The 21,799-nt window shown below is 41.7% G+C and overlaps 2 protein-coding genes across 3 annotated transcripts in view; both read left to right on the top strand.

The window, feature by feature from the left end:
• Positions 1–810: 810 nt before the first annotated feature.
• Positions 811–2,757, top strand: pou3f3b (POU class 3 homeobox 3b). 2 transcript variants are annotated; one of them, XM_062414614.1, is made up of 3 exons: positions 811–2,022; positions 2,373–2,453; positions 2,725–2,757. In XM_062414614.1, the coding sequence occupies exons 1-3, from the start codon at positions 811–813 to the stop codon at positions 2,755–2,757; spliced, it is 1,326 nt and encodes a 441-aa protein (XP_062270598.1). The 2 variants fall into 2 exon arrangements, with proteins under 2 accessions (XP_062270598.1, XP_062270599.1); XM_062414615.1 differs by lacking the exon at positions 2,725–2,757 and having other exon boundaries at positions 2,373–2,471.
• An 8,941-nt stretch (positions 2,758–11,698) lies between these two features.
• The window catches only part of mrps9 (mitochondrial ribosomal protein S9), a 28,832-nt gene continuing 18,731 nt past the window's right edge, over positions 11,699–21,799 (top strand). Inside the window, exons 1-4 of the mRNA XM_062414918.1 lie at positions 11,699–11,873; positions 17,020–17,084; positions 17,187–17,255; positions 18,872–18,951. Coding sequence (XP_062270902.1) covers positions 11,699–11,873; positions 17,020–17,084; positions 17,187–17,255; positions 18,872–18,951 — 389 coding nt within the window. The remainder of the gene's footprint in view (positions 11,874–17,019; positions 17,085–17,186; positions 17,256–18,871; positions 18,952–21,799) is intronic.

Raw genomic sequence — 21,799 nt, 5'->3', positions numbered from 1 at the left:
CAACGGGGACGCACGGGGGTAAACATCCGCGCGTCGTCGGGGCTTGGAGGGGGGGGCGGGACTACGCGGCCTGTCAGGGAGAGAGAAAGAGAGAGAGAAAGAGATATAGAGAGAGAGAGGTGGAGAGAGAGAACAAGCGAATGAGAGAAGAGGCTCGCAACCAGCGCCGTACACTGTTATACTGGATTGTACTTCAACGGGAGTTTGCGGTTTGGCAGGTTTATATACATCAAAACAGAACAAAGAGATCTAGCTCTACAGTGCTATAAAAGAAGAGAGAGAAAAGAATAAAGCGAGGGAGAAATCTCAGCGACTGAATTACAAAAGAACTGAGGACACTCTGCTAATGTTTTTCACATCCAAAGGGGACATAAACTGGGACTTTGTACATTGTGGAGAATTTGCGAGGCTTTTTTTGTTTTTTGCGACCACCAAAAGTTTGTTTGGGACGAGGCTTTTTCCCCCTGTATATTTGAATTTTAATGCTCACAATTTCAACCCGGTGCAAAACTTTCCAAACGGACTGCACATGGTTTCAAAGGGCTTTTGAAACCTGGAATTTTATTCTCCGATATCCATGCAGAAGTGTTTGAACTAGAATGTTGTAAATACGTGCGGATTTTATTCAGCTTTCTGACACCGTTTTTTAAGCTTTTTTGCGTCTTTTTACGCACGTCGATGGTATTTGCCAAAACCTACCCATACTTTTAAAGTTTGAATAATTCATGAGATACAATTTGCCTGCTCGAAAGAAGTGACTGTAAAAGGGGAGGGGGGTTATCCACAAACATATTCATAAGGGTTGACGGAATGGCCACCGCGGCTTCCAATCCTTATCTGGCCAGCAATAGCCTCTTATCGTCCGGCTCCATCGTGCACTCTGACTCCGGAGGTGGTGGCATGCAGCCGGGCAGTGCTGCGGTTACTTCGGGGTCTGGGGGCTACAGGGGAGACCCCTCAGTCAAGATGGTACAGAGTGACTTTATGCAAGGCGCAATGGCAGCGAGCAACGGGGGACACATGCTGAGCCATGCCCATCAGTGGGTGACATCCCTCCCGCACGCCGCCGCAGCCGCAGCAGCAGCCGCGGTTGCTGCAGCTGAAGCCGGATCGCCCTGGTCGTCGAGCCCGGTCGGGATGACGGGCAGCCCGCAGCAGCAGGACGTGAAAAACTCCGGCAGAGACGATCTGCACACGGGCACCGCGCTGCACCACAGGCCCCCTCACTTAGCTCCCCACCAGACTCACGCCGGGGCTTGGGGGAGCACGACTGCGGCTCACATTAACTCCATATCCGGGGGGCAGCAGCAGCAGCAGTCGCTGCTCTACTCCCAACCGGGGGGGTTCACTGTGAACGGGATGCTGAGCCCGGGAAGCCAGAGCCTGGTGCACCCGGGCTTGGTGAGAGGGGACACCCCGGATCTTGACCACGGCAGCCACCACCACCACCATCACCACCAGCATCCGCATCACCAGCACCACGGCGGCGTCAACAGCCACGACCAGCACTCGGACGACGACACGCCGACCTCGGACGACCTGGAACAGTTCGCCAAGCAGTTCAAACAGCGGAGGATCAAACTGGGCTTTACGCAGGCGGACGTCGGCTTGGCTTTGGGCACCCTGTACGGGAACGTTTTCTCTCAGACAACCATTTGCAGATTCGAGGCTCTGCAGCTCAGCTTCAAAAACATGTGCAAGCTCAAGCCTTTGTTGAACAAGTGGCTTGAGGAGGCCGACTCGACCACCGGCAGCCCCACCAGCATCGACAAGATCGCGGCGCAGGGGAGGAAGCGAAAGAAGCGCACATCCATCGAAGTGAGTGTCAAGGGGGCTTTGGAGAGCCACTTCCTAAAATGTCCCAAACCCTCGGCCCAGGAGATCACCAGCCTGGCGGACAACTTGCAGTTGGAGAAAGAGGTGGTTAGAGTGTGGTTTTGCAATAGGAGACAGAAGGAAAAACGGATGACGCCCCCAGGAGTGGCACAGACGCCGGAGGATGTGTACTCGCAGGTCGGCAATGTGAGTGCAGAAACACCGCCCCCCTCCATGGACTGCAAAAGAATGTTCAGTGAAACATAGAACAGCACACAAGAATATTTTATATGAAATTAAACTGATTAAAAAACATACAGACTATCGCCAGGATAGCCACATTTTTTGATACTGTGATTGTGAGGGAATATGAATGAGACTGCAAATGTGTTATCTATTTTTCACCAGAAAAAAAAGAAAGAGAAAAAAAAACAGCAACCTCCTTTTCCCCCCCTTTTTCCTCCCAAATCCCCCCTTCAGAAAAACGCACCGTTAACCTTCTTCCAGGCCCTAACAATGTCTTAACCTAAAAGGTTCCTTCTGCTTTTTTCTTTCAGGGGCATTTTTTAGTAGATTACTTAAAAGATGCAAGTGAAGCGAGCGACCAGAGGGTGACAACTACAAGTTCATTCCACCAGGTAATTTTGGCGCATTGAAACACACCAAGAGGAAACCAAGTATTGTTTTTTATCATTCTATTTTTTCTCTTCCCTCCTTCCAAAAAATAAAAAAACCACACAAATATTCCTCCCTCATTTTTTCCTGTGTTTGATTGAAGAAACAAAGGAGCAGGCATTTTGTATATTTAGAAATGGGACTGACCCCCCTACTACTACTACTACTACCACCTCCCTCCTCCTCCTCCTCCTCCTCTTCTTCTTCTTCCTCCTTGCCCAACAATAAGAAAAGGAGGAAAAACTGCTACAAAATGAAGAAGAGTGACATCCACGAAGCTTCCATCATGATTTACTGCGATTTTATTCTCATTTTTGTTCCTGATGAGGACTGCATGGGTTCACTTACAAGGAGGATTAGGGATTTTTTTTTCTTCTTCTTTTTTTTTCTCATGTTGAGGCCCTCATGAGAGAAAAAGACAACCAGGACCAGGACTGTCCCCTTTCCCTAAAAAAACCCCAGCCTGATCTCAAAGATCACTCTCTTTTTTTCCTCTCTCTCCTTCACATGGGGTTTTTATTTCTGATTATTTAAAGGACTCTGACGCCGTGAGTGGATTCCCCTTCTCTCCTGTTTTTTTTCTTCCTCTCCCAACAAATAGAGCATAAGACATTTGAAAAAGACTTCAGCTGCACTTATTTGAGAAGAAAAAAAATCTGAAAATCTGTTGCCAAGTGTGACTGAGTGGGTGCTGTGGATATACTATTAATGCTGCCCTTTCTAAGCAGTATTCTTTGGTAGGTTTTAATAAACAAAACTCTGTAAAGCCGGCAATATAGATCACTAGATCAGATACTGATCTGAGTTATTTACTTTATATTTTTCATCAGAATGATTTGTTTTAATATTTTATTCGGAATACATATGAATTATTCCAAACGGTAATTTATTTTTCCCCCTCTCCAGGAACTTGTGTAAGATGCTTTCCCTTTCTTTGTTTTAATTTCCTCTTATTATTTCCCTTTTTATTTTTATTTTTTTTCTTGTTGGCCTTATTTGTTTAATTTTGTATTATCGTTTCTAAAGGAGCACAAATCATCATAAGCTGACATTGACCGTTGTTAGGTAATAAGGGTATATTTTGATGTGATAATTTGATTGTAATTTAATTTCAGTAGTGGTTCCGTACGAGCTGATTGAGACACAATAAATTTGTTAGAATGAAACGCAGTCATCTTGTGTTTTGACATTTTATATTCTACACATTGGTGCAGTTTGTTGTTTTTATATATATATTTATATATTTATATTTATATATATATATTTCTGCATGCACAGCAGCAGCAGAGGCTAATGAAGAAAATGGTGTCCCAGATGAAGCTGCGAGCTAATAATAACCTCTATCAAGAATGATGCAGAACAAAGCTCTTTGTGTTGCTGAAAAATAGAAAAAAAACAACACATTTTTACGCATTTAAATATAAAAATATTTGCAGCCGTATTAATGCAGCGTTACTGAGAGTGTATAGGTTATCCCCCTAAGCTTAGATAAATGTCCAGCAGCGTTGTTATCATCATCCCATAACTGTGTATTACCATTTAAATGAAACATCGCGGTCACTTGCAGGCCTGCACAATGGCTCGTCTGTTTGTTTACATCTGCTGCCTCTTCAGGCCTTGGGCAAAAAGCAGGAGCCCTAACCTCAGCCTGCAGGATGGAGAACAGGCGAGCAAATCCAGCCTGATTTTGTATTTTTGTGAAGTAGAAGAAGAGGGGAAAAAATAGGGAGTGTCAACATTTGTTAGACGGAGAACGCGTCTGTTTATTGTGGCGGTTGTTAATATCCTGTCTGTATGTTATGTAATATTTACGTTACAGCTTATAGTCCAGATTCTTCATCCCATAATACCGATAAACACATATTTATTATAATTATTAGCCTGCTTTATGAGCGCCTTACTCATGCCAATGCAACAACAACAACAACAACAAAAAGCTATAATCTGCACTATATAATTAATTCACTGGAAATTGAATCTGCTTGTGAGATTATGAGTGACAAAACTGTGTCTTTTTACGCTTCATCCACATTCATAAAAACCCTCATAAACGTCCCACATCGCCAGGTGTGCTTTCCAGGAAAAGGTCCACAGGCCTGTAACTCGGAGAGCTGACATGTTGTTTTAGGATGCGGGGCACTGGGTCAGAGAGCTTATTGATTGTGTCTGTCTAAAGCTGAGGAGCCCACAGGCTCAGCTTCTACTGAGGATGAAGCAGTGAAGTTGCTGTTTGACAGGTCGGGGAGTGGTGCACATTAATATCAGGCTGTTGTTTCACGACTTTTTGACAGACTTAAAGCCGAAATGGGAGCGTGTTTAAGAGGAGGCTCAAACGGAAAATACCTAATATTCAAAAATATCCCTAACATGCATGTTGAGCCTGCAAACTGCGAGTTTATAGTGTTTTTTATTCCCTATAATATTCACACTGATGCTTTATAATTAATACTGTGATATTAATAGGCCTGGATAGTGTTATCATTTTTATATGTACAACAGGGACTATTTTTTGTCAAATGCTCATGGTGTTCCTGGTGTTTCAAACTTTTCTCTCTCTTTTTTTTCTTTTCTTGGAGTTGTCTTGCACGCCTATTCAGCAAAACTCACAAAACGTGTCCTCTCGCTGCAGGATTTGAATTTCGCGGATGATTTCCCATACTAGTTGCTTAGCAACTGAATTCAATGATATATAGAGAAGTAGGCATCATTTTTCTTTGTCTCCATTAGTCAAAGTGGCAGCCAGACACACGCTACACACACGCACACGCACACACACACACACACATACATATATATACACACACACAGAGAGAGAGACCTAAAAACTTTGCATTTTCCTGTTTTCCTACTTTATCCATTTACAGACGCGTTAAATGGATTTGCAGGGCTGTGTTAAAATGTTTGGCTACTTATAGAAAACAATACAGATTAATTACGTGGCTACCGAAACAACAACTTTTAATTCAATTGTATTGGAAGTTTAAAAAAATTATATATAACAAGCATGAAACAGAATAATACGCCTGCTCGCTATGTTGGCCTGATATTGCCTACTATGCACTTGCTCATTATGCATGCAGTTCCTATTCTCCTCTGCTCAAAATCCAATGCAAAGTCACATGACGTGCTAAGATAAGCCTGCTATGTTGCTCAACGCACAAGACCTTCACCACAGAGAGGGGAACACTTGAGGTTTCTCGCTGCTAAGTTGACTATAACAAATCCCATACTGCGCATTTACATTGCGCACGCATATGGATCCCGTAAATGTCCCTCAGCCAACAAGCTTGCACGGCTTGTGTAGAAATATCCCCAATCTAGTGAGAGATTGTACCACAAAAAAAAGAAGAGTTTCAAATCTCATAATGGGTTTTGATCCGCCTATTCTCCAACAGCTTTGCCTTTTTTCATGGGTCTCCAAAACCATGTTGGCAATGCTTGTGTGTGTGTGCGTGCGTAAAAGTGTGTGTGTGTGTGTGTGTGTGTGTGTGTGTGTGTGTGTGTGTGTGTGTGTGTGTGTGTGTGTGTGTGTGTGTGTGTGTGTGTGTGTGTGTGTGTGTGTGTGTGTTCAGGCCCGGGCACTTTTGCTGCTTTGCCTGCTATTGATTTAGGACGCCAGTGGCCCAACAGGCTCGTCGCGCTAATTAAAGCTACTCGTTGTCACACCACTCTGCTCTTCTTTAAAACAAGACTTCATCAATGGAACCGGAAGGACTCCTCATCGGATCCTAGTCTTGCTCCTATAATGCAAACTTTTTTTTTTTAAATTTTATAACACCTAAATCATTCATAATATTTCACATGGCTGCGCCCTTCAATCAAACCACTGACACTGACAAGAAGTCGATGCTTTTAACCACATAAACCTGACAAAATTCACCTCTAATTACGTAGATTTATATTTTATACATCCGCTTAAGCAAATACAAGTCACATCATAAAAAGTATACGTCTATTACACACTTGCTTTAATATTAAGGTGTTGCTTTTACGCGCTATGGTTTATTAAAGGATATGTGTGTGCATTCGCCTTTAAAAAACACACTTTAATTCACTTTTAATTATATATAGAAGTTATTTTGATTATGCTTGTTATTTAATATGTGCCTTTTTTATAGGGTTAAAGCAACATGAATGCAGAGTTTTAATAGAAGTTATTGGGATGCAGCTTCTGTTGTAGCACATTTAGCTTTTACTTGCACTTCTGATGTTTATGTCACTTAAAGTGAGTGAAATGCCTGGCAGGCCGGTGTCAGGCTGACCTGGTGGAAACGTGCATACACACAATGGTTCCCCCCCCCACTCCTTCCTCACTCTCCTCACCCCCCCATCCTCATACTGTATTTACTCCACGTGTCTAGCGCATGAATATGGATTATTCTAGGCTGTTCTCCGCAGGGAGCCTTCCTCTTCCACGTCCACACGGATTTATCTCTGCTGCAGAAAAGACGTCTAGAAAAAAAAAAACATCCTTCTGTCTGCTTATGACTGCTGACTTATGATCATTAGTATTATGACTGTGATTTTACAGTAAGTATGCTAGCTTATTTTCATTGCATTTGATCTCATAGCTTGGTTGTTTTTGCAGCATCATGTTGCGTAAACTCCATAAACAGCAAACTGGGGCGACGCAAAAGTCTTTTTGACCTTTTAAAAATATTTTTCTGGCTCTGTTTTTATTGTTATAAGTTATTTAAATAAAGAAAAAAACTGAAGCAAAAAACAACAGAGGAATTGTTACAGCTAATTTATTTAATTCTATGTTAATTTAGTTAATATATTTTTCTGTATTTAATGTTGTCAACAAACCCAGCTGGCACATGTTGGACTTAATGTATATATAAATTAATTAGTGCTCACATTACATGATTTGTTTTTATTAGTATTAGTAGTAGTGTTATAAGTAGCAGTAGTAGTATAAGTAGTAACATTATGTCGTTTTAAGGGTTATACAGTATATAAATGTAAGAGGCACTTTTCTCACTTTTTCTGACTATCTCTCCACATCAGAATATTGTAAAGAAAACCTAAAACAGCTTTTTATAAAATTCAAACCAGAATCTAAACAAAAGACAGAGATCATGTAAATATACTGTAGCTGATTAAGTTCGTTTTTGTGGCAGCAGTAACAGCAGAAAAAAGAAGAAGAGGTGTGAAAGAAAAGGAAAAGGAGGAACTTTTCTTTTTTTTTTTTTTTTTTTTTCTTTTTTTTAAAATATGACGTGACTCTCGGGGGTTTCCTCTCTATAAATCGTGAAGGTCGTGGTTTTTTTTGTGAGCAGGCAGGATGGATAGGTAGAGGAGGGGTGGGTGAATGGAGTCTGAAGGCAGCTCAGAGGTAATGTGCTTCAGCATCTCATCTGCCTGTCTGCATTTCAAAAGCACATAAAGCCTGGGTATAGTCTAATGTTTTTTTGGAGGGTGTCCCCCCCCCCCCCCCTTTCTGCATTTCCTCTTTTTCCAAACGCTGATTTAACGCCTCTAATGCAACCATATGAGTGTTTTTATTAGATTTAATTAACTATTCAAATACATTTATAACTGACAAACATGACAATAGTCACATTTGACAATTATTGATCATTTTTTATATGTTTTGCTGCAAAAGAGAAAAAAGCTTCAAACTTGAACAATAAATAGGCCCAAAAACTGGAATAAAAACCCATAATATTCCTATAATATTCTGATGATTACAGTTTGTTGTATTCATAATAATCTAATAATATTGCATTGTAATAGTTTTAATTTGCATTCCTATATTATTTATTTTAAAGTTTACACTGACATATCAGAATAAGATTTTAGTACATTTATGGCACTTTTCTTACTTTAATAAGCGTCAGAATAACATAATAATATATAACAAGTGTCTCCATAAATGTATATTATTATTATTTTACTCTACACTGGAACTTTCAGAGTTTATATGATAGTTAACTTGTTTTTCTAATCTTTTAACATCATCGCACTACTCCTGCAGGCTTTCTATTAGCACCTAAAGGCGTTTTCTTTTCTTTTTTTTCCCATTTGCGCACACTGTATTGTAATAAGTTGTGCCTCCAAATGGAAGTTTTTTTTTTGGCCGGAGGAATAATCAGTGTTATAGGCCAGTCCCTTAGTGAGCAGCGTTCACACCCGGACCATGCAGCCCACACACACACACACACATGCACGGATTGCAAAAACTGAAAATGAATCAGGTAACGCAGGGCTATTTGTGCATGAACATTTTTGCTAAAGCCTGTGTGCGGTTCAGTCCGGTCAGTAATTTGTCTCAGTCGTATTAAAATTCAACATTGAGAGAGAGAGAGAGAGAGAGAGTGTGTGTGTGTGTGTGTGTGTGTGTGTGTGTGTGTGTGTGTGTGTGTGTGTGTGTGTGTGTGTGTGTGTGTGTGTGTGTGTGTGTGTGTGTGTGTGTCTGAAGGGAAAACTTGCAGCAGTAATAAACAGGCCTACACTCACACACTCAGACTAGATTTATGTATTTAGTGACTGGATGTTTAATATGATCTACATTTGGATAATTTGCAGTTTACAGAAAACTGTTGGTGCTCTGGTCTAATTAAATTCTCATGAAATAATATTTTTTTGTTATTTGTTTGTTTTAATGACAGGGGGAAATAAACGCCTTCAAATGGCTGAATTCTTTTTCAAAAATCACTTTATTCATGTAGTTGTTCTCTAATAATTCATCCTACATTTACTAACATTAAATCTTTTAAAACAGCAGCTAATAAATATATTTCCCCCCACGGTGAAACACTTATTCTGCTTCTGATATAATCCACACATATATTCAGTAAACCCTCTCCTCTGTTTGATGAAATGCACAGGAGGAAATCAGCCCTGTCCAGCTTCCCTGACCTTACAGCGCCACCCTGTGGCCGCCCGAGCTGACGCTGCTGTCATTATCTCCACTACAATCATCTGGCCTTCATCACAGTTAGTCAAAAAAGAAAGAGGATTTTTTACAATTTGGACATTTTTTAAAGTATTGTGTGTTAGTTAAAGTCTTATGTGTTGAAGCTCTTTGGCTCTACATGAAAGAAAACAGGATTAAATATTATTTTTCTTTAATTTAAAGTCTGTTTACTTTTATTTAGAGCTGCAGTGTATTTAATACCAACTTTATCTCTTTATACAGACAAGTTACAGATACTTAATGTTGTGAATTCTCAGGCTATTTTTTTATAGTTTGCATTCAGCTCTGTATGTTAGTCTAATGACTTGAAAGATGAGAATTAAAAGGAAAAATATCACACTGGCCTTTTGCTCTTCTCATGTTGAGAATATCTCGGATGGCTGCTCAGTTAACATTTTTATAAGGTTGTCAGAGGCATAATTGTTTGTCTTTTATTGCTTTTGCTGAATATATTCTATTTTTAAAGTCATATAAACTGAATTCTGCACTTTTTTATGTCTGAAATACAATTTATCTTTCTATCTATCTGCAGGTGAAGAACAGGTGTGGTGCTGTAGTGGAGGATGTGCAAATGTAAGTCGTGTCAACTTTGTCTATACACACTTAAGAAAGCGTCCTTAATGTTTTTTCATGATCCACATTCTTGCACCCACTAAGTTATATCCCCACCTGTAATGCTTCTCTGCAGAACTCAGCTGTGCAATCTTTTTTTTAATGTTCCTTTTTGTCTAAAATTCACCCCGAGCGTGTTTCATTCAGTCTCACACAGTGGCTTGTTTCAATCTTGACGGGTTAAACACGTTGCTGATGATCCCCATAAAAGACAGCAGGCCCCCTGCTTTTATCGGTCGCCATGGGAACCAGGAAGCTAGTTAGTGATCTTTCACGTCTTCGCCTGTTGTGTACTCGTGTGACATGGGAGACAGCTTTTCAGGCAGGGCACACGTGGTGGAAAGCATTGTACAAGCATTTTGGAGGATTATTGCAAGTGGGGCGACCCATGGGTGCATATTTGACTTGTAGAAGACGAAATAATGTCATTTTATTTTGATAAAGGTTGAAAAAACATAGTAAGGCATTGATTAAAGTCTTGCAATCAAACATTAAATAAAAGTATTTGCATAAAAATGTAAAATATCACTAGTGGTTTGTACAGTAACTCAATTTTTCATGCTGGGTTACTTGAATTTTGGCAATTATCCAACACTTTATAATCAAAACCTTCTGTAAAGCAGCATTTTTGGGGTAAACGTTCATTTCTTTTTGAGGGAAACAATATTGCATGAATGCAAATACTCTAATAATTTATTGAGTGGATTATAATTTCCATCCTATTAATGCTAATAATGTGAGTGGCATCTGTCCATGAATTAGCTGAGAAGAGATTTGCGTCTGCGATTGCAAAAGCAGCCGGTGATGTGAAACTTTCTTGGTCCTTTCCCATAATCCCCCTCCTCAACCGAGACTTGAACCCGGCTCCACCCTGCGTCCAACCGGGCCCGCGTCTCACAGCGAGAGCTCGGCCGTTTCCTCGTGTCAGAAAGCTGGTCAGCATTTCAAAGGACTGGGAGCGCTTCGTGAAGACTGACACCCACAGCCGTCGACCGTCCGTTGCCAACAAACGCTGTTGATGTTGGCTCATGGAACCGCCGAACAGAGAGAGAGGGGATTCAGAAGTTGCCAAGTAATGACTTGCTAACCTCAACAACAAAAAAGAGTAGAAAAGAAGAAGAGGCTCTCCAAGGATGTGCCAGGACTTTCTGGTTCTTGAGCTTCACATGAAGGATGACTTCTTCTTCTTACTTAAACAGATACATTCTGAGGCAGATGTTTTGGCTTCGAGATAAAGCTTTGGGGATGTATTTGACTTTTTAACATCGTGCTGTTGAGTTCAGTTTGATATCAGGGTAAAGAATAGTCTAGTTTTGACGTCACCTGACCTGAAATCAATTAAATATCAGAGCTTGTTTTGGCTTTGTGAGACAATTGATTGAGACAAATCCTTCCTGAGTCACATTACAGTGAAGAGTGTGTTGTTACAAGCATATATATGCATATGAATGTATGTTAATGTGTCTGTCTCAATGAGTGCCTGCTTCTTTTTCTCTGTGTGTGTGTGTGTGTGTGTGTGTGTGTGTGTGTGTGTGTGTGTGTGTGTGTGTGTGTGTGTGTGTGTGTGTGTGTGTGTGTGTGTGTGTGTGTGTGTGTGTGTGTGTGTGTGTGTGTGTGTGTGTGTGTGTCAGCGAGCGTCCCGGGTGGTGACGGATCTCAGCAGCAGACGGATCGATGGTCAGGGACAGAGACAGGGGTCGGTCGGTCCTCAGGGGTCTGTCGGTGACATCTCCTGCTGCAGCTCGCCGGCCGGCCGCCAGCTCAGGTCAGCCGTCCCAGCAGGCCGTTGGCTCTGGCAGCAGTTACCAAGGTGACAGCATGTCAGCGCAGGCCCACAGCGCCGCTGAGGGTGGGAGGGTGGGGCGGAGGGGAGTGAGCAGGGAGCCCGATGCATCACCAGCTCTGATGGGTTTGTCAATACTGCTTAGATCCAGGGGGAGCTGGGCCCGCCGTGACACACACCAGGCCCCTCCAGAGAGCTAGCATCAGCACACACACACATATACACTCTCACACACACAGGCAACATATGCATTTTGGCTGAAAACACACAAACACACATACAAATGTTGTGTTGCAGTCACATCTATATGGTGTTTGAGCACACTTGTTTTTGCCAATTAGGAGGACATTGCATTGACTTACACTGATTCCCTGGAGTCTTAACCTAACCTTATCCATAACCATTAGACGCCTAAACCCAACACTTACCTTATTTAATAGTTTACCTTATGGGGACCAGCCTAGCGGGAGAGTCCGCATAATCTGACTGCATGAAGAGCTTTTGTTCCTACAGTTAATACAGTTAGTACAGTACTTCTACAAACACATTCACATAGGCATACTGTAGGTGTAACATATGTCTTTTGACTTAGAAACACACATGCACATCCATAAATATGGCAGGATAAGCACAAATTTTGTTGTCTTATTTACACATGAATATACTCACATTTTAAAACAAAACTGCATGCATCATCATGAAGAAAAATATATATGCACACACACTTTTTGTCATTGCATTCATGTACATCAATTTCCCGTAAGATCCTCATCTTAACTATAATCGCTACATGCCTAACCCCACCCTAACCATCAAAGTAACCTAAAACTCAAAGATTTAGTAGTTTACCTTGTGGAAACTTTCTTTTCTCCCTAAATGAGCAACGAGTCCCCATTATGTGACTTTGTGTGCACAGATTTATCCCCATGGCATTATTAATGAACCTGCAGACACACATACTGTACAATACATGCACATAAACATTCACCAAGGCATACTGTAAGTGCAACACACGTATCTTAGAAGGCAGTTTGCATTGCGATCTTATTTACACAACATAATCACATCTGGAAAGTAAAATACAATAAAGGCAATTGTGACCAGATACACACACGAACACACTTAAGCACACAAATGTGTTTTTTGTCATTTAGGAGGACATTGCGTTCACTCACAATGACTCCCTGGAGACTTATTCCAACCTTAACCATAACCACTACATGCCTTTCCCTCCCTAACCAATAGCCGTAACCAAAGAAACCAAGACTGTTTCCCAACTCAATGCTGCATACTAATTATAATCCAGTTAGGAGTTTATAGCATGTTCACACCGAAAATTACTGAAAAACTACACTTAAAAAGAGGCTGATTTCTGAGGTGTGGTGATGTGTGCTTTTGTATCTCAAAACAACCCTCAGAGTTAACGGAGGTGGGACTCACAGCTGCAAAAAATTAAAATAAATTGCAAATGATGGGAAGAAAACATTCAGAAAACAATAAATAACCTTAATTATTTAAAAAAAGTTTCTCTTTTATTTGTGGTGTTTCATTGGCAGTGACAACCTAATGTCTCAGTTTTATTGCTCTCAGATGGTGCATGCATTGCAGTCAAAAACTGTGTTAAAGTATTTTTATTTCTTACATACTAGCAGCAATAACTACACACAATATATAACATATACAGTAAGCTTGTAGGGAGCTGAGTTTTGTCCCCACAATGTCTTTAAAACAAGTACACCTGCAAAACCCAGCATGCATAAGCAAACAAACACACGTGTACATGCACAAAAAAAGCTGCACTGTGTGTGGATTTGGCTATGAACACACTTAAACCCACACCGCAGGACACACACACACAAATATTTTGTTGTGGTCTTGTTTTCACATCAACATCCAGGCATAAAAACACATAAATTACTGGGAAAAAAAGAAAAGAAAAACGTGTGCATGCTCACACGCGCACAGCCGTACACTCCTGACAGACTGATTGTTTGAGGAGACTGCATGGATGCGTGGATTAAGCCGTCGGCGCAGGAGTGAGGAGGAGCGAGCCGGCAGATAAAAAAAAAAGAAAAAAAAGAAATGACTGTACTGTGTTGCAGCAGGACCAGAGAGAGAGAAAAAGAAAGAGAGAGCAGGGTGAAGGAAGAGAGAGCACGCTTGGGCCGTCTCACTCTGTATCTCATTAACCAAAGCGAGAGGGGGATTGGAAAAGCAGCATCAGCCACGTTTGGCTCAGAGGGACTTGCAGTGTAACCATTTCCAGGCCGTGGATTTAATAGATTACTAATGATCGGCCACAGGTATTTTCAAGTTAGACATTAGAGACGTATGCCCAAAATGAGATCATTTGCTAATCCACGCATTTTCACCTGTGTGTGTGTCTCTTGAAACACTTTGATATGTGAATCAGAGCAGGGTATACATGTTTGGATTCAAAGCAGTTAGTGTTGTGACTGTGTGTGTGTGTGTGTGTGTGTGTGTGTGTGTGTGTGTGTGTGTGTGTGTGTGTGTGTGTGTGTGTGTGTGTGTGTGTGTGTGTGTGTGTGTGTGTGAGGAAGGGAGGGTTTACAGGTAATCTGGCGCTGCTATCTTGGTGTGGTGAGGTGTTGTAAGCACACACAGGAGAGGAAGGTATGAGGATATATGGAGCGCTCATGATTCCTCGTAGGCTCTATATCCAATCTGACCAATCCTCTTAGCAAGAGAGAGTTGAGCTCTGCCCTCCCCGGAGAAGTCTCTTTTTCATTTAACCTATTATGTCAATGTTTAATGCTTAAAGAGGGAGAGCAGAGAGGTAAAAAATATTATGACTGTAGTCTTGGCAGAGCTTGTTTTGCAACTAATACCAGAGTGCCAAACTGCAACTGTCAATTTCTCACAGTTTTTTTGAAACTACGGCAACGTCGACATCTGCTGCGATCTCCCCTTCTGCTAAATGTGAGCTTTATGGCAAAGTGAATTGGCCTGCTTCTGATTTAAACCATTTGTATGTGCCGTGCCTTAATGCTCATCTCTGCGGCGGCAGAACACGACTTGCACATTAGCAAACACAGAGGTTGCTTGCACTCAAACACGGGCGCCATTCGAATGGCTTCCGCTGCCATTTAAAAGCTTTGCTCGCTGAAATAAAAGTAATTAATTGGTGTTATACACCAAGGACATAATTATCTTTTCCAGTAACTGGCACATATTTAATTATCAGTAATTGTTCCCCAAGCCTTGTTCAAAAGTGTTGCGCGCCAGACAGTTCTGATATATTATACACTAATCCTGCACTTGATACTCAGTCAATTAGGAAATGTGTGTCAAAGAGCAATCATGTAAACAGCATTGTGGAACACACACATCCTTCTGAGACATGACGCCTATGTGGGCCTTCGTCGGCCTCTCTCTCACACACACACACACACACACCCACACCCACAAACACACACACACACATCTGTGTCACTGCTAGGCACTTTGTTTTCCTCCTCAGGGTACAAATTCCTACCTATCCCATTCCTTCCCAAGGTGTTAATGCCTGCCAGATTGGAGGAAAGTAATTTGAGATCATTTCGCAACAAAGGCCACAGATACTGATTAACACGGGGGCTACTTTCTAGCCAAGTGGCGTGGTCCCATTTAAAAAGCGTCAGGAGCTAAATTTACTCCCCTGTGCCTTGGGGTGTGTGGGGCCAGAGGCTGCAGTGGGGCCCTTGAACATGAGAACAGGGTTTAATAAGTAAACAGGAGAGGCAGAGAACAGTGCTTCTGATCAGGGCTTATTTGCCCAGCCGAGGCCCTGGTACGCGCTACTAGCTGATTAGCCCTGCCGATTGTACCTTGTAATTGCAGTGCCTTGACCCCCTCTAGGCAAATATTAGATTTTAGTGGTTTAACCTTTCCAGTCGTCAGAGCGGGGTAAATTGCCCAACCAGATGTTAAGGAGCCCAGCGGTAGTCCACCGCCCTTCTGATCAGCAGGGAAAAAAGCTCGCAGATTGAACCTTTTCTTTTTAATATTGTCTCAATTTCCTCTGGCCTTTCAAGCTGATTTTTCGCAGCGGTTTCCTTCCCCGAGATATGGTCATACTCCGATCCTTATCCCCCCTCTTCTGATGTCAGGTTACAAGCGAGACATTATTTAAAATCAGTCCAGTCACAGTCATTAGCGGGGGGACAAATGATCAATGAAAAGATCAATGGTAGATATTAACCTAGCAATCAGTCCTTCAGTTCAATCACACCAGCAATTTGTCAGCTGGGCGAGGTGCAACACATCCACTTTAACAGGTCTTTGCCTAAATGTTATGGGAGAAAAACTGTTACTGATTTACATATAAAGACTTCAGCGTGTTAAGTTACTCAATACTCTTAAAATGCGCCAAATGTCTCAATTTAGAAGAACACAGTAACTCTTTCCTGTTATTATGAAGCTAAAATTATCACATTACAACCAAAATAGTTTGATTTCGACTGACAGGACTTAGGGTTAGCAACCATTTCTAACATGAATTCATGTTTCCCTCGAGTGGCCCAATGTGGCACATGAGGAAGATTCTCTGGTAAGTAAGAGAACAACAAACTGCAGACAAAGCTAACGGGAAGTAGATGTCATCAAACCGCCTCGCATTCCAGCTCCGAGCAGAACGCGAGGTCAAACGAGCGGCAATTATACAATCCTGTTTGCTTGGATAAAAAGCATTATTTTCCGCCAAATCCCTGTCTGTAATAAGGCAGTGATTGATGTGTGACTACATGAGAGAGAGAGAGAGAGAGAGAGAGAGAAAGAGAGCTTGAAGCGTCCGTCCAGATGAAATGGAAACAATATGAAAACATTCTCTGAAGGATGGAATTTCCCCGCCGACTTTTTAGATCCCGCCCGGCATTTAAAAAATTCACCCAGATATGTAAATCTCCCGCAAACCGCAAGCCCCCAAACAGCTGTGCCTGGTTTCGATCATTCCTTGCAAACCTGTAGGTGTCGGAGCAGCCAAAACAGAAATTCGAGGAAGTCAAAGACACCACTGGTCAAATGAAGATAAAGCGTATTTCCCTGCTTTACATTATAACCTTTTGATTTATAATCTTATATGTGGTATAACTTCTGGACGTGATTACCAATAGCAAAGGGTATGTATATATGTGCGTCTTTGTGCCCGTTCCCATGACTGGTTTCGGGGTGTTTATGCTTTCACACATGCCTGTTTGAGTCTGTGGGCCTTTAGGGAACCCCCGCCACCTGGGGAGCGCACTTTTCCGCAGACTGAGACCATTATGGGAAACACTTCGGGTCAGGACAGGACGGGGATGAGGATGGTGGAGGGGGGCGACGGAAGTTTTTCTTAGGTCATTCCCAGCCGTTTCCAGAGATCTCAGGTTTCTCCCCGTCCAGTCTCAGATCCAGATCCTCTTCCTCTCAGACGGGCCGGGGAAGGGCTGGCAGCTGCGTCTCCAGGCCCCAGTTCACCCCTCATGTAATAGTTTCCTTCCTCCCCAAAGTCTCTCACCTGAAAAAAAAAAAGGAGTCGGATGGAAGAAAAGGGGAGTCTGGAGGAAAATAGTCATCTTTTCATCCCAGAGATGGACTGTAACCCTTCAGCTGGAGAGGAAACCCAATACCGCTTCCAGCTCGCTGTCTGAGAGGACCGAAAGGAGAGGGCAAAGGGAAAGGGGGGGTAACCAAAGTGGTTCCATGTGAGAGATGGAAGTAAAGTCTGGGAAAGACAGGGATCAACACCCTGAGAACCCTTATGTCCCCCCTCCTTACTTCAACCACCTTACAGAGAGCCATCCTCCGGTCTTGACACAGTGAAACGGACCTGATCACCTCTGAGTATAACCCTAGAAGATCCCTTAGATCTTAAGTAAAAACCTGGCAAAGCTGTCTTCCTGTTGACTTTAAATGCATCCACAGGTTTAGCCACTTTTAAATCTGTAAAAACTCTTTCAGTCTGAAGTCTGAAGCTGCTCAAGAAGTCCTTAAAGTATCCGGAGAGACGACAAATAGGCAAAGACTTTGTGATACGATCAGAAGCTCCTTGTTATGTCAACCACTGTTCCCGAGGTCAAGATGGATTGTTCAATTTTAATGACCAAGTCAACACGGATGAGATGTGCTTTAAGTGCTTGGGCGGGGGGGAAGAATGGAAATGTGAACATCTGCAATCCTGACAACAGGTCAAACTCCAGCTGTGCGATGCAGTCGAAAGCTCGAGCACAGCCACTAAATAAACCTGAGCCTTTCATCAACTCATTTTCACTACTGTACTTTTATTCCCTTTATTAAAATTAAGATAATTTATTACTTCAGCTGCATATTTATTCAATTTTGCTTCATTTTATTCTACTTAAACATATTATTACGCTTTTAAGTGTTTTTCTAATGCTTTTCTTTATCTGATGTAAAACACTCTGACTTCAAATCTATTCTAATTAGCAGATTTAAATCATTTTTTTCTCTTCTACTGTGCACTGCTCTACTTTATTCCAGTCTGTTGTTCTTCTTCTTCTTCTTCTTCTTCTTCTTCTTCTTCTTCTTCTTCTTCTTCTTCTTCTTCTTCTTCTTCTTCTTCTTCTTCTTCTTCTTCTTCTTCTTCTTCTTCTTCTTCTTCTTCTTCTTCTTCTTCTTCTTCTTCTTCTTCTTCTTCTTCTTCTTCTTCTTCTTCTTCTTCTTCTTCTTCTTCTTCTTCTTCTTCTTCTTCTTCTTCTTCTTCTTCTGCCCAGTTGTATTAAAATTTCATCTGCCCTGCTCTATTCTGCTCTACTTTCCTTTCTGCGCTGTCCTCTTCTGTTCTGCACTGTGCTACTTCATTTATTTACTAGACTCTACTCTGCACTTTATATTATTTTGATCTTTTGTTTCATCTATGCAGTCTATTTATGTCTCCTCAGTAGCGTCAGTCTCTCTGCGTTATATATTGTGTATAATATGCTATGTTTTCTCACTTTCTATTCTATTTTATTGTAATCCTGCACTTTTGTTATTCTATTCCAGGCTGTCCAGTTCTATTAAATGCAGTCACAGTCAGCTATTTTCTATTCTACCTGGCTGTTTCTCCTGTGTAAATCCTCTAACAGTGTCTCCTGAACCTGCTGGTGCAACAGAAGCAACCACAGCAGCAAGCAGCAAGCAGCAGCATCGGCTCTGGTCCGTTCAGGTAGCGTTCTCCCCTGTGGAGTCACTCTGAGAAAGAGGCCTAATATCTGCAGACATCTATGGCCACCGCCCAATCTGTTGCACGCTCCATTCATTTCACGCACTGCCAGAAGTGCTTTGTAATTATCCTGATATTGATGAAGGCTGATTCCAGCAGGTAATCGCTGGCAGTTCAGCTGTTTTTACGCATCTCAGCAAAATGTCTCTATCCATTACCAGTGGCAAATTAATTTCCACTCAATGACCATACTTGTTGATAATCTACGGATTTAGTGTGTGTGTGTGTGTGTGTGTGTCCGTCCGTGTATGTATGTATGTGTGTGTGTGTGTGTGTGTGTGTGTGTGTGTGTGAAGTGGGGGATGAATAATCTCTGACAGAGCTCTGAACCATAGCATATAACTTGGTTTACCTCACACAAGGTTCAATGTGGGTGTTAAGCTTGATACTGCACAGTGGAGCATAACGCACTGATACACATGTTCCAGTATTACTGTTTATGCATTTTATTAAAGAAGTAGTAGTGATGGCAGCAGTTTACATAGCTGTGAGGGTGGAAGTAGTAGCAGTTAACATCAGTGATAGGAAATAACACTTAATTCCAAGATAGGATAGGAATGAGAATGAAAATAGGGAACATAAAAGAAATAGGAATAAAGAATGCATTGGTATAGACAAAAGAATAAAAACTGGAATAGGACTGGGAGTGAAAATAAAAATGAGATTACATGTAGAAATAGGAATGGGAATAACCCTAGAAATGGAAGTAGACAGAAAGAGGAATGTGAATGAGAATAGAAATAGGATTAGAAATGAGAACAGGAAAAGAAATAGGAATGGGAATACAAATGAGAATAGGAGTAAGAATGGGATTAGGACTAGGGATTTAAGGAATGGGAATATATAGACAAATATGAATTGATTTAGGAATAGGACAAATAAAATAAGTTGATCAAATATGATAGGGAATGGTTATAGGAATAGAAATTGGAAAAGAAAACTGGATTGGAAACATGAATATGAATCAAAATGAGGATTAGGAATAGGAATGAAAATAGAAATGGGAAAATATATTGGAATAGAAGTCGAGAATTTATATATTTTGGAATGTGAGTGAGAAATGGAAATGGAGATTCAAATAGGAGAAATGAATAGAAATGGACATGTATTAAATATTGTTTCTTTCTCTGATCCAGCTGATGCTAGTAATGTTTAGTGAGAGTATCATGGTCACGGCAGCCGACTTCTTGGTTCAGAGCACCTCTGAACTTTCTGCTCTTCCCACATTCAGGCTGAGACCTCCATGTCAGTTCCCTTTCTCTAACCCTAACCCTAACACATGCACTGGATTTTATAAAATCAGAGGAATATGAATACTGGATGGCATGGAGCAGTTTCTTTTGCTCTTCAGGCTAGAGTCCAATTCTACTTTTGTTTGTGAATATTGATTTCTGAAGTTTCAATTCACTTGTAACAATGAATGATGCACACAATCAACATGTGCATCCTAAAAATATACACAGTTAAGTACATTAAAGATGTGTCTGCAAAGTGATTCATGGTATAAATGACCACTTATACTTTAATACGCCGTTTCTTGTATTGTGGTGTATTGGAGATCCCTTCCACCACAGCACTAAGGGTAAATAAATATGCTTTAAAGGAGTAAATGAGCTTGAGCAAAGTGGCCCTTTGAGTCCCCATGTTTGTGGAGGAACTATAATGGATTCTTTAGAGCCGTGAACGGTTTATAGGCATGACAGCCATGTTTCGGCACGATGGGCTTATCCCTACGCAAGGCGCTAAGGATATTAGGGAATCAGCGTAAAGCAGCATGGAAATGATGACTGGAGCAAAGCCTCAGCTCGCTGGTATTATAAGCCCTCAATTCTCCAGCACTCCATCCTTGGGAACGAGGGGGAAGGAGCAGACTTGGCACAGCTCCACAGTGTGATATCCTCCATTATTTCTTGCTCCATCGCTGTTTTAGCCGTACAATTAAAAGAATGTCACTCAATCTGGGGATGGGGCAAATTGAGAGGAGGTCACCGTCGCCTTTTGTGGTGTTTCCTTTTCAAGATGGTGCAGGAATCCCTGTCCTCCATATGGAGATCTGTTGGAATAGTTGGATGGAAGCCAACTCTTTATTGCCTGGCACTGAGTTGTCACCTCGTACGAAGCACTGATGGCACATGCCAACCATGAAAACAGACGTCCATAAGGTTCCCTAAATTAAATCCTTTTACTTTCACGTCATAGCACTGTTTTCAGTGTAAATTCTCCATTTTCACAGCAAATGTCAATGTTTGTTTCTCATTAACAACTTATTGTCTCATTAACTAAGAATGACTTGTGAAATAGATACATTCTCTAATTTGCTGTCATCCCACTGTGAAGTCACGGTGTGTTTCAAGGTTTACCGAAGTCCACAGTGAGCTCACCAAATGAATATCTCCACCCAATCCACCCACGGTGGCTCGGCTGTCAGAGACGGGACACGGCAGAAGGATGATTAATGTCCCACCTCTCACCCCCCACTGTGAATTAGAGACCATGGGTCGAAACTATTTTTCTTGGTGAGCAGGAGCACGCTTGTGGCTAAAAAACGGGGCAAACACTGTTTATCATCTGCCTGACGACAGCCCTCCTCGAGGCAAATTAACCACACGGTCGTATCGACTGGCACGGGCCGGGAGTCAGTGCCCCTTCACTTTGATTAATCTCCCTGTGTTCCTGTTCCAACTCTATCAAAGTAATCTAAGTGAAGACACACAGCATTGATCTGTAAACACAGCATACTACTGTACAGCAAACACACACAGAGACACACACACACACACACACGCACACA

This window comes from Scomber scombrus, chromosome 24, assembly GCF_963691925.1.
Source record: "Scomber scombrus chromosome 24, fScoSco1.1, whole genome shotgun sequence".
NCBI classification, from domain to species: domain Eukaryota; kingdom Metazoa; phylum Chordata; class Actinopteri; order Scombriformes; family Scombridae; genus Scomber; species Scomber scombrus.
The sequence above is the reverse complement of the archived record's forward strand: the minus strand, read 5'-3'. Positions and strand labels throughout refer to the sequence as shown.